The 11,970-nt window shown below is 44.4% G+C and overlaps 1 protein-coding gene across 5 annotated transcripts in view; it reads left to right on the top strand.

Moving 5' to 3' along the window:
• Nucleotides 1–239: 239 nt before the first annotated feature.
• Nucleotides 240–11,970, top strand: part of RSPO2 (R-spondin 2) — a 159,278-nt gene continuing 147,547 nt past the window's right edge. For 3 of the 5 annotated variants that reach the window (XM_045049781.1, XM_045049782.1, XM_045049784.1), the window contains exon 1: nucleotides 975–1,327. In XM_045049781.1, the coding sequence (XP_044905716.1) occupies nucleotides 1,234–1,327 (94 nt within the window). In that variant the 5' untranslated portion in view covers nucleotides 975–1,233. Of the gene's footprint in view, nucleotides 688–926; nucleotides 1,328–11,970 lie in introns of those variants that run through there. The other 2 variants (XM_023248417.2, XM_045049780.1) reach the window with 2 other exon arrangements.

Raw genomic sequence — 11,970 nt, 5'->3', positions numbered from 1 at the left:
GCTAGGCTCCCCGGCGCAGCGAGGTAAGGGGGCGCCCCCATCCTAGCCACTCCTCAGTTTAGCCAAGCACTCCAGGAAAGCCCGGAGGGGATTTGCCTCGGGTTGGGCTCGCTGGAGGCTGTCAGCACTCTTTAGGACCACAGGGAAACCCGAGAGTTTCTGGCTTTAGGACCCAGGAACTCCGAGGCAGCCTGACACAGATGCCTTGGACCACAGCACCACCTACTTATAGAAGCATCCCGAGCCTCAGCCCGGCTGCATCTCCGTCGGAAAGTGCGCTCGCCACATCCCTTCGGCCTCGCGGGAGCGTTCTGTCTCCCACAGCTTGGAAAGGGAGAAATCCCTGATGTGAAGTGGCTGTGGAGTAGAGCCTAGGAAACCGCCCAGTTGGATAGGGACCCAGAAAGAGAGCGGTCGTGCCGGTCGCCCGAGCGCCGCACTCACCGGCGGGGACGCGGCATCCCCGAGGCTGCGGACGCTCCCGCCCCGCCGCGCTCCCGCTAGCGCCGCCAGCCCAGCGGACCGTGGGCGCACTGCGAGCCCGCGGCGTCCGCCGGAATCCCGGAGCTGCCGGGCGCTCCCGGCGGCTCCCGGCAAACTTTTCCCCAGCCCACGTGCTAGCGAGGCGCCTCGCTTCCCCAGCCCGGGATGGAGCGCCGCGCCTAGGCAAGCCGCACCGTCCGAGACGTAAGTGCCGCGGTAGGCGACCCGCGTCCGGCCACCGCGGCCAAGGCGCTTGCTTACCCCCACCGGGGGACCCAATGGCCAGCGGGGGCTCTTTAAACCCTGCTCCCGCGGAGCTCTTTCCTTTCCCGGGAGCAGCCTCCCGACGCCCTTTCCCCTGGGTCGGAGCCTGTAGCTCCGCAGACATTGCGAATTCACTGATTATAAATCACCCTCCCCACCAAATCGCCGGCAGCTGTGCTCTCGGGGTTAAACTGCCCCGCAGCTCGTGCCTGGCGGTGGGTTCGCGTCCCCCTCCCTCCCCTTCTTAAATTGGGACGCGCGAAGAGCCGGTTGTCTCCCCGGGGCGCTCTCCACTCTACGTCTCGTCGTCTCTCAGGTTCAAGGCTTGAGACATGCTAACCGCGCAGAACTGACCAGTGCGGTCCCCGGGCTAGTGGCCACTCACCCTTTGCATCTTCCCCAGCAGCGCGGTGGGCGCCGGCTACTTGGATGAGCTCTCCAGTTCCCCGACTTTGAGAGGCGCCTGTCCCCCGCCCGACCGCCCAGATGCAGTTTCGCCTCTTCTCCTTTGCCCTCATCATCCTGAATTGTATGGATTACAGCCACTGCCAAGGCAATCGATGGAGACGCAGTAAGCGAGGTGGGTCCTACTCTGCCCGAGGTGCGTGGGAGCCTGTGGGGTCGAGGCGGGGGCGGGTCGCGGCACTCAGGCGGGGGCTCCCGGGGCTCAGCTGGGCAGACAGTGCCCTCTACCTCGCTCTCGCGCGCCACCGCTCCGCACTTTGTGGGCCCCTGAGCTCGGCGGAACGCAGTCTTTTCCTTTCTCAGTAGGCACCGCGAGCGGGAGAGAGAGGTGCGGAGGGCCGGGGGAGCCCCGCGGGCGCTCAGGGCTAAGTGGTGCGGTCCGTAGCCGGTTCGTTGCCACGCTTCTACTCCTCAACTCTGCTCTTTCGCTCTCCTTTCTTATCGGGCATCCAGTTTTTCTTGTTCTTCTGCTTCTCTGTCTTCATTTCTTTTTGGTCTTCTTACCCATCTCCCGTGCAGCTCATCTGTCTCTACATTCCTCACCCACGTGCGCCCCAGATCGCTTTGAACACCGCCTAGTAGTGTGTGTGTGTGTATGTGTGTGTGTATGTGTGTGGGAGGGCGGGCGAGTGAGCGAGCGCAAGCTGAGGAGGGGTACCAAGTCGAGGTGGAGGACCTAGACTTACAGGGAAAGGGAATAATTGACCTCTATTTCTGGAACCTAAGACTAGATGGGATGGTTTATTGAACTTTTTGCCTTGAGCAGCAACTTGTACGCAGGGTTTCGGGGCGGGGGCATTGATGTTTTGGGGACAGGGCTGACTTTGCTCTCTCCGTGATACTTCCCGCAAAAGTAGCCGTTTATGTTCTCAATGAAATTCACTTGCGGCTTTTTAACCGCTCCCTTAATCTCCATCGCTTGTGTGCGCTGCAGGGAAGGCGAGGGAAGGCCTCCAGAAAGATTTCGGAGAGCTAGCTTTCAGGCAGATTTACTGTGCGCCCATTTCTGTCTGAGTCCTGCTGTGGCTGCAGCTAATCCAGCTGCATTTTAGGGGAAGGGCCGCTAGACACAATGAAGTCATCTGGGGGATTTAAACACAGCCTCACACACACACACACACACACACACACAGTGTATTACCCGCGCATGGACGGTGCATAGAAGCCCCTTAGAACTGTCTTCGACTAGCAATTTGGACTTGGGCACAGTTAGGATTTGTCTTGAAGTTAACAAATTTCGAACCCCCCGCCTCGCACCCCGGGATCTAAACGTCGCACTCGACTTGTGATGTGATTTGTCTAGAACCCATTTAATAGAATCTCTGGTCCTGCACCCAGATTTTGGAGAGCGCTCTTCACGCCCTAATTTTTCATAGCTTTTTAGGACGTTATTAAGCTGGAGATTGGCGGGCCCAAGGGCAGAGCTCGGGGTAACTGGTGGTGTGCGATTTCCATAACCTCCGCTCTCCAGTTGACGCTACGGATCTGTGGTTTTTAAAAAGGCCACCCCTTCTCTTTTTCCCATTTCTGGCATTTGGAAAATGCTTATTTTCAGAAACCATTGCGCATAAAAATGCTAGGGAGAAATTTCTTCCCAGAAGCCATGAAAGTTTAATATTGATGTTCGTCCTGAAAAAGTCCTTTTCCATCTCCTCCATCGCCCCTCCCCACTGCCTCCTCCCTCCACCTGCTATTTTCTTTTCAGGTATTATTCACAGATCTGGCAATTTTTGGTTACACTGTGGTCAAGTGTGTTTGGAGAGACTTTCTCCCCACCTACCAGCACACGATGCAGTCTACTTGGTCGGAAAAAAACTGAGGTGCTTAAAGTTTGTGCAAATATAGAAATTCCTAAGACGCACATGCCAGGTTGTTCGTTAGGTGACTTACTAATCCCGCGAGGTCTTTCTGATCCACACTGCCTGTCTCATTGTGGCCGAGGGAGGAAGATGCTAACATAACGTTTTAGTAGAACTTAACACGGCGATGCTGGATGGAGGACATTACAGCACCCCTGCGGCCAGAAGTGGTATTGCATGCATTTCCCGGCCGTGCCGTCTCTAAACTTGGCCCTGTGCCGCCTTAGGTATCTGAGGCAAAACCTATTCATTTCAAAGCTGCTTGGCAAAATCTCATAGCAATTACCTTCCATGTCCCCAAGTGCTGACACTTAGAAACCCAATTCTAAAGCGTGCAATAGTGACTTTTGCCAAACCAACCTTTCAATTTAATAAAATTCAACTGCTTTCAAGTACGTGTAAATTGGTAAGGGTGTAAAGGAAAAAAAAAATTATCAAAGTTTGCCACTCCCCCCCCCCCCACACCCCGCCTTTTCTTAACAGATGTCCCTTCCCAAATTCCAAGTTTCTGGCTAAAATAACTACGGTTTTAAAAGTGACCACACTATCTGTGCCAACAAAGGGTGTACTGTGTTTTTAATTAAAAGTGGAACTACTTGAAGGCCTGGCTAGACAGCACAGGGTGATAGTAGCTTTTCTGCTTTGCAAGAAAGCTTAGGGATTGCATTGTGAGTGTATTGAGATGAATAGAGATCTAACTCAGGTTGTGTGAATTGTCCCTCTTCACAAACTTAAGCTGGTTTTAATTGATCTCATGTCCACTGATTGATTCTACACCAATTGTTGTGCCTACCAAACAATTGGCTTTCCCAAAGGAGATTGATTTAAATTAGTTCTTTGGTGAATGCCTGACCACTAGCCAAATCATGTCAGCAGTGACAGTTGACACGCTAGAGCCTATTGTGTACCAACATTTCCCCTTTTCCCTTTGTTTTGGGTAGTGGCAGTTAAATATTACTTTCTAGGGAGAAAAGTGATTAGTACCTTCTCTCCCCCTCTCGCCCCCCCCCCCCAAATAAAGAAGTGTTGTGGCCTAGAAGATCAGTTATTTTTTTGGCTTTGTGCTACTGTGCAGGCAGCCGAGATCCCAGGATTGGTTAGACTGATGCCTGCGAGCTGATGCTTTTATTTTTTCTTCCATATTCCATCTGCAAATAATCAAACCTTCACTGTGGAGCACTCTCAGAACTCCTTTGGCATTATGTTTAGTCTGCTCTATGATCTCAGATGCTCTATAATATCATTTTCTTAATGAAATAAAATTCTTGGCAGAGACTAGATAATTTAGTCACTTAAAATCAATTGCATCCAGTTTGGAATAGAGAGCAAATATATCATTTAACTGTATGTTCTATTTCAAAATCTAGCCAGAGGAACTGAGAGAATAGAATGTCAACCTTCCTACTTTTGGCCAAACCTAGTATGTGGGAGAGATCACCATAAACCACAGTACCTACAGTCTTTCTTCCTCTTTAGAAAAAAAAAAAAATCCTAAAATAAAAATGTATTTGATAATCACTCATAGGGCCTGGTAACAATAATTTTTAATTAGGCCCAAACACAATAGAGAATGAATATCGTGTAGAGAGGAGACCCATGCCAACATTTTGAAAAGCTGATAGACAACTCATGTTTTGTCTACATGGTAACAGTTGTAACTCCTTGGCCCCCTCACCCCACCCTCTTGTTCAAAAGTATAGTCATTATTAGCTACTATTAGCCCCTACTGCCTGTATCTGCCTTGGAACCACTTATGATTTATTTATATGGTAAATTGTGTTGATGTGTCTCATTCTTTGAAATGGTCCTAAGCCACATTTCAGGCTGACTTACCGAAAGGTGGATAGACAAATTGTAACTTTATTGCGGTTTCCGAGCTTTCTTGAGGTTGGAATGCAGTGACTTAATTATCTATCTCCTTCATTCTCTTTACATTTTAATCAGGGATTTGTGAAAACTTTTTGATACAACTCTTTAAAAGCAGCAAGTTTCCCGGATATGTAGTTGGTGTTCCTGGTGGTCGGTTGGTAGGGGGCAGAGTGAGACAAGTGTTTCCTGCCTAGCCTTTTCCATACTAAAGCCCCAGCTTCTCCCTCCCATAACCTCTCATTTTCCCTAAGATTAGATTTGGCTTCCTCTATGAAACGGAAGTGTTTATCACAAATGGTGTGGTATGTTTCTGGTAATCGAGGTTGGTGAGAAACATTTTCTCTTCTATGTTATAGGGCTACATAAAAACTTGATGAAGAGATTGGAGATTCTTGGTTTTACAAATACTTTTAATGCTAGCTTATTTCTCTTGGTATTCTTTCAAAAATACAAATGGCACCTGGGACATAGGTTTACCTACACTTAAATGAAGAAGATTTAAAATGTTTTGTATATTACCTTTTTAAAGTTCCAGAGTATTTCAGAAAATATCCTATGATGTTTAACTTTGCATATAAATATGTTCTTTCTTTACTTCTCTTTTGTTAATGGGCTGTTTTGTTCTTCTAGCATAATTCTGAGTTTTTCTGGCTAGTATCTTTCTGGCTAGTGCACAGAGGTTAAAAATCGGCTGTGTCTCAACCAACATTTTGTTATGCTACTGAAATTTGGAAGCGATTCAGAATAGGTGATGTTCCCCCCAGGCCTCCATTTAATTCTGGCTTTCTTTATCTGCTTATAAATCCAGCTTGGGTAGAAGCCAATATTTGTAGAAATCACAAGTTGGAAATGACGCTTCTAATTCCTTAATGTAAAACCACCTTTTGACTTATTCAGAGATGAACTGGCCAGTTTTTGGATCATCCAGGATACATTTTACTTCATTCCCTCCAACTGGTTGCCTTTTAAACCTTTCTACTCCCCTGGGGATCAGCACCCTTACCCCTCCTAAGTGTAGGAAATAAATGACAGTCAAATCATTTGATAAAACACATGATAAACACTCTGCTAAAAGGGGATGATAAGCTCTGGGATGAAAATGGTTTTAAATTTCCCCCTTTTTTCCCCCCAAAATGTCATGATCACTTTTTCCCATTATCTGCAACAATCAAGGATTGGTCATTAGGTACAGTGTTGCATGTCGATATTCACACATTTTCATAATTTTAGCTTGAGTAAATATGGAAGATGCTAATTATGAGAATTTATGAAATATGGAAGGTGCTAATTAATGCTGAAGAGCACATATAATGCATATAATTGTATATGTGCTAGGGAAAGGATACATACACGTATAGGTGTATGTGTTTTCATGGGTGTGTAGAGAAAGAGATTGGGGTGGGATGAAAATGGAGATCGGGTCTTCGGAACTAAAAAGGATTTTCACTCTTCTTTCCCAGTTATTCTCTTGTCCTCTTTCTCAGACTGAATGATGGGACCAGGATGGGAGTGGAGGAGAGAGAATGAGTAAGGAGAGTGTGCTTTTATTTTTTCCAAGGCCTGTCCTTCCCCCATTCTTCTCTCTTCTAGGACCCGTCCATGCCAGTCATCTTTTCAAGCATGCTGCTTTCCCCCAAACTTAAAATTTTTAATTTACTTCTTTCCCTTGCTTTACAATCTCTTCTTTTTTTAAAAATTTTTTTTTAATGTTTGTTTATTTTTGAGACAGAGACAGAGCATGAACAGGGGAGGGCCAGAGAGAGGGAGACACAGAATCTGAGGCAGGGTCCAGGCTCTGAGCCATCAGCACAGAATCCAACATGGGGCTTGAACTCACGGACCGAGAGATCATGACCTGAGCCGAAGTCAGATGCTTAACCGACTGAGCCACCCAGGCACCCCTACAATCTCTTCTTTTTCTCACTTGTACCCTTCCCTTCATTCCCTTGTATTCCCTTGTTAATAGTCCTGTTTCATTCACCCTTCAATCAGTTACAATCTGGTTTTATTTCATTCACCCTTCAATCAGTCACAATCCACCATTTTATTGAAAAGGTTTTCTTAATGGTCCTCCATACTTCTATTCACCTCATTGCAATGCCGCCAGCGTCACTACAGGCCTCTTTGACTCATTTCTCTGGAGAAATCCCTCCTTTCCAAAGAAGGGCTCTTCCTTTGACCAGTGACTTCACACTCTAGTTTTGCCTCCTGTATTTTACCCACTTCTCTTCTTTGGTCCCCTCATTCAGAGTAGGTGTACACCAGTGTTTATTTTCCTTTGTTCTTACCCTTGAGGGGATTTTATCCATCCCTGTATCTTCAACTGTTATTTCCATGTCAAGTCCTTCAACTCCAGCTCTGACTTAAAAACAAATATAAATATTCTTTACTTCAGAGTATATTCCCCTTTCACTTCCCAACTACTGCCATATGGATAGATAATCCATGCACCCTCATGTATGGATAGATAGGCCGTTCCATGCACACACAAGCTCGACAACTCCTCTCCTCTTCTGTGCCCTCTCCCAAATGTTTTCTCTGCCTGTGTTTCTTATTCTGTTCATGAGGTTTGTGTGTCGAGGCTGGAAGCCTCAATGCAGTCTTTGCCCTCCCTAGTGCCTCTTATATCAGTTCATTGGGTCTAGTGCATGTACCTCAGAAATGTTTATATCCACCCCATCCTTTCTATTCCCAAAGATACTTCCTAGCTCACACCCTTGAGGACTCCTTATCTCCCAGCATCTACTACTTCTTCACTCCATCCTTCATGAGGCTGCCATGTTGAATTTTTCTCAACCACAGATCTGATCACGTTATTTCTGTTAATAAACCCCCAAACATCGAGGTCTCCATACTGACAGCAGAGCAAGTGCCAGCCTCTTTCACACTGCATTCAAGGCTTTCCTCACCATTTAACCACAGCCCGTTTCCAACTTTCCACCACCCTGGAAGTGCCACAAGCTTAAGCTTTCCCAGATTACTCCATTTCCAAGCATACTATGTGTTTTGAGGTTTTTAAGTTGTGGAGCATCTGGTGGTGCCCAGCTGAAGTCACTGCCTCTATGAAGCCCACTGGAATTTTCTGCCCTTTTTCTGAAGTCAGAATCTTCTTCCCTCCTAGCTTTCTCGGCTTTCTGTGCTCCTCTTAAAGCATGCTCTTATTACTCCTTAGGCAAAATGTCTTACCGTAACCACATTTCAAACTCCTCTACGGAGGAGCTTGGGGAGATTCATCTCCATATGCCCAAAGCAGACCTTAACAGAATGCTTCTCCACAAGCTGTGGCTGAACAAAAAGTCCTTGACTAAAAGATTTTGTCTGCCCTTGAAATAATTTTGGTAACTTGAAGTTTTTAAAAAAACTCTAAGTTATTTGCACATAGTTGAAGTTTGAATGAATCATTAGATAATAGGCATAATCTCATTTGCTGTTCTTCATTTAAAGACAAAAAACGTTGATACATAAAAGCCTCCCCAGTCCAGCCCTCACTCTGAAGTCTCTTCTGATAATCTTCAAATTTCATAGAGCACACTAGTGTCTGTTTGTATATCTGTGTACCTGTTTATTATTCGAATGATAGACATCCCACGTGGCAGAGGAGTTTGGGCCAGTGAAGGGGAAATCCTGGGGTGAGGATAATATACATATTTTAAAAGATTTTTTTCTAGATTGAGGGTCAACCAATAATTGTTCATCCCAAAACACTTTTCCCATATGAATAATCATTTAGAGGAAAATAAAAGTAAGCAGTATTTCTTTTCCTAAAAGGCAATTATATTAATAACCTACAAAGTGCAGGAAAAACATTCAATCCGCATTCTTGTCTTCTGACTTGAGTATAATCAACCCATGTAGACACGCCTATGAGAGATACAGGTGTGTGTGTGTGTGTGTGTGTGTGTGTGTGTGTGTGTGTGTGTGTGTGTGTGTGAGAGTGAGTGAGTGAGTGGGGGGGGGGGAGAGAGAGAGAGAGAGAGAGAGAGAGAGAACGAACGAACAAGTTCATTTGTAGGTGTCAATAGACCCCATAGGTTGTTTTTGCATAGTGCCTTCCAGGAGAGCATTGACCATTCACTATTTGGAGCAGGTGAGATCAGTTTAGCATAACTGGAAAGTAAACTGCTTACTGAAATGCGATTTTAAAAACTAATGGTTAAGTGGAAGAGAGAACTAGAATTGAGTCCTCCTGAATTCATGGCTCTTCTGTACACAATACATGTCCGACATAAACACTATTTAAAAAAAATCACCTTTGAACCCATTCAAAAGCCTTTTGAACTACAGACTTTTATGAAGCCTCAGAACTTCCTACAACTCCTAATTCTGCAAATAAAGTAACTAATATTAAGTAACTGAAGGCTGGATAGGTGGGTTAACTGAGGTGTAGGACCATAAGTGTGATCTGATTTTAAAAAACCTTTTTTTTCATACTTGTGTTGCTAAATTTTTTTTATTATACTTTGTTTTTTGTATGTGTATTTTTGGAACCCTGTTATGTCTTGAACTCCAGTAGCCAGAATAAATATGTGTGTCTGTAGGTGTGTGCCCATGCAGATGGGTGTGTCAGTGTGTGTGTTTGTAGATGTATTCATGTATTTTACGTGTACTCACATATAAGTTAAACCATCATAATCAGAATAACCAACCAAGGTTAGAGAAAGACTATTAAATATTCTTTCACTCTTAAAATGTAGAGTAATTACAGGTAGTTTTCCTTCTCATCTAGTTGCTTGGGGAAGACCTTTAAAATGTACTGAAAACTTTTCAATTTTCATCACTTGAAGGCTGTTAAGAGCATTTAGAGAGTTTAGCTTACTTAGCACCTCTATTATTTTTACTGTTTATTTTTGAGTCAGAGACAGAACATGAGCTGGTGAGGGGCACAGAGAGAGGGAGACACAGAATCTGAATCAGGCTCCAGGCTCTGAGCTGTCAGCACAGAGCCTGACATGGGGCTCAAACCCATGAACCGTGAGATCATGACCTGGGATGAGGTGGGATGCTCAACTGACTGAGCCACCCAGGCACCCAAATACTTAGCACATTTCTTTTGAGCAGGCTTTCCTCTTGGGGTCAAGAGATGGGACTGGGGTTTTTGTGAGTCCCCTGAAAATTAGGAGCAAAACCTTTCTTTTTAGGGTGTAGAGAGGAGCTAAAGCTTTCACTGGAGTCTCAACGTGGCCATGGTTGATCTGTTTCCTTCAATAGGTTAAAGAAGCATTGGTTAAAGTAATAAAAGGTAGACCTTCTTAATTAACATGATGCTAAATGGTTGTTTCAAATTGATATATACCTTTGTCTAAAATTTTATTTTCCAGGTATGGGTTTTCAGTCATTTGCCATATGTATATTTCACAATATGAAGGCACATCAGAGGCACTATCTCAAGATTTATCTCCATAAATAATTACTTGGCTAATGATCGCTTACTCAAAGAGAATGGATGTTTAATTCTCTCCATTCTTCTAAAAAGTTTGTGGAAGTGTGAAATACACAAAATAAGAGGTTTTGTTAAAACCCTCTTCTCATATGGTCTAATTTTACTTCATTAATAAAATGGTAATATAGAGTTTTTAGAAATTGCTCTTGCAATTTTCTAGCTGATGACCTAGGCTGGCATTGAAGTGATTCTTACATATCCTGCTGCTGGCTCACAGATTGGTCAAAACCAGGCAAACACACTTCCATTGAGGTCAAGTGGGCTTCTGTTAGGTGTTTGCTGGCTCAGTGGATTTTATATTTTTCTACGATGGTGGCTTTAGTGTCTCCCCTATAGCTGGATACAACTTGCCGACCAGCCACTCAGCGGTTAAAAGTCACTGATCGATAGAGGGCACACTTTGCATTCTTTTCCTGTGCTTTGTTCTCTGAAGTTCGGTAGGATGTGTGCTTACTTGCTTCGTCCTGCAGGCTCAGGTGGGAAAACTGCTGTGCTTTCTCCAGTAAGATTGATGCTGTGATCATCTTGATATTCATACAGAAAGGGAGCGGGGGAAAAAGGAATAGAGGGTTCAGCTTTACTGGAGCATTTCTGGTTTGGGTCCCTAATCCTTTTTGATAAGACCTCACCAAAAGGCAAACGTAATCAACCTCCTAGTTTTAAGATCTGTGAGACAAAGATGGTGTCAACTGAAGAGGTGGTTTCCAGCTTCTACAGTCACTTTAAAAACATGAGTTTTAGAATAATGTTTTCCATAGAGTGCATGCCTGAAAATTCAAGTAACTGGTAAAATTTGGAGTTGTCCAAAACCAACTCCAAATAAACACTTGCCAATTAATTGTCTGCCAAATTCTTGAATCTTTATGGAGAACATACATGGCTTTTAATGAATCTCACAATTTTGCTTTTTGAGAATACTGAAAATTGTCCAATCTTTATTTTGAAAATCCAATGTTTTGTTAAAGGTTCTCTTTCTTCATGTAATAGTCTGACAGGATCTAAAAATCCTCTGGCCCCTCATTGTTCACCTTACATTCTGTGTTCTAATACCTCCTTCTTGTAGATAAAAGCTGGCTTTTAATGTTGAGGGATTTGCTAGATCAGCATTATGACTTTCCATATTTATCACACCTTTTTTTTTTTCCAAGACCAGGTTTCAGTTTAGTTGAGTCATAGTGGGGTTAATATCCCCAAAGTGATGGATCCTGTCCCCGTTGTACCTCCCCCACCAGAGACTTTTGGGGTAACTCTGACCCCTCCTTAGTCTTTTGGGGGTAACGATGGTATTTGTTGCTCTCTTCCACTACCACCATTGGTCTTTGGAGACTCTGCACTGAATGAAAAACCTTTGGCAGCCCAGTGGATTGAGAATTGCACCTGGGCCTCCAAGATTACCATCCTTAATATAAACTAAGGCAATTCTGATCTTTAACTTGTCATGCATTTGAGGTCGTTCTTGTAGGTAGAAGAATACTTCTGAAAAATTCTAATTTTTGATGCTTGAGTCTTGTTTGGTTTTGTTTTTTAGAGGTTCTTTGTCTTTGGAAGTGTTTGTGTATGTGTGTTTAAGGGTCAGGTTCATAGGGAAAT

The sequence above is a fragment of the Felis catus genome, chromosome F2, assembly GCF_018350175.1.
Source record: "Felis catus isolate Fca126 chromosome F2, F.catus_Fca126_mat1.0, whole genome shotgun sequence".
In the NCBI taxonomy this organism is placed as follows: Eukaryota; Metazoa; Chordata; class Mammalia; order Carnivora; family Felidae; genus Felis; species Felis catus.
The sequence above is the reverse complement of the archived record's forward strand: the minus strand, read 5'-3'. Positions and strand labels throughout refer to the sequence as shown.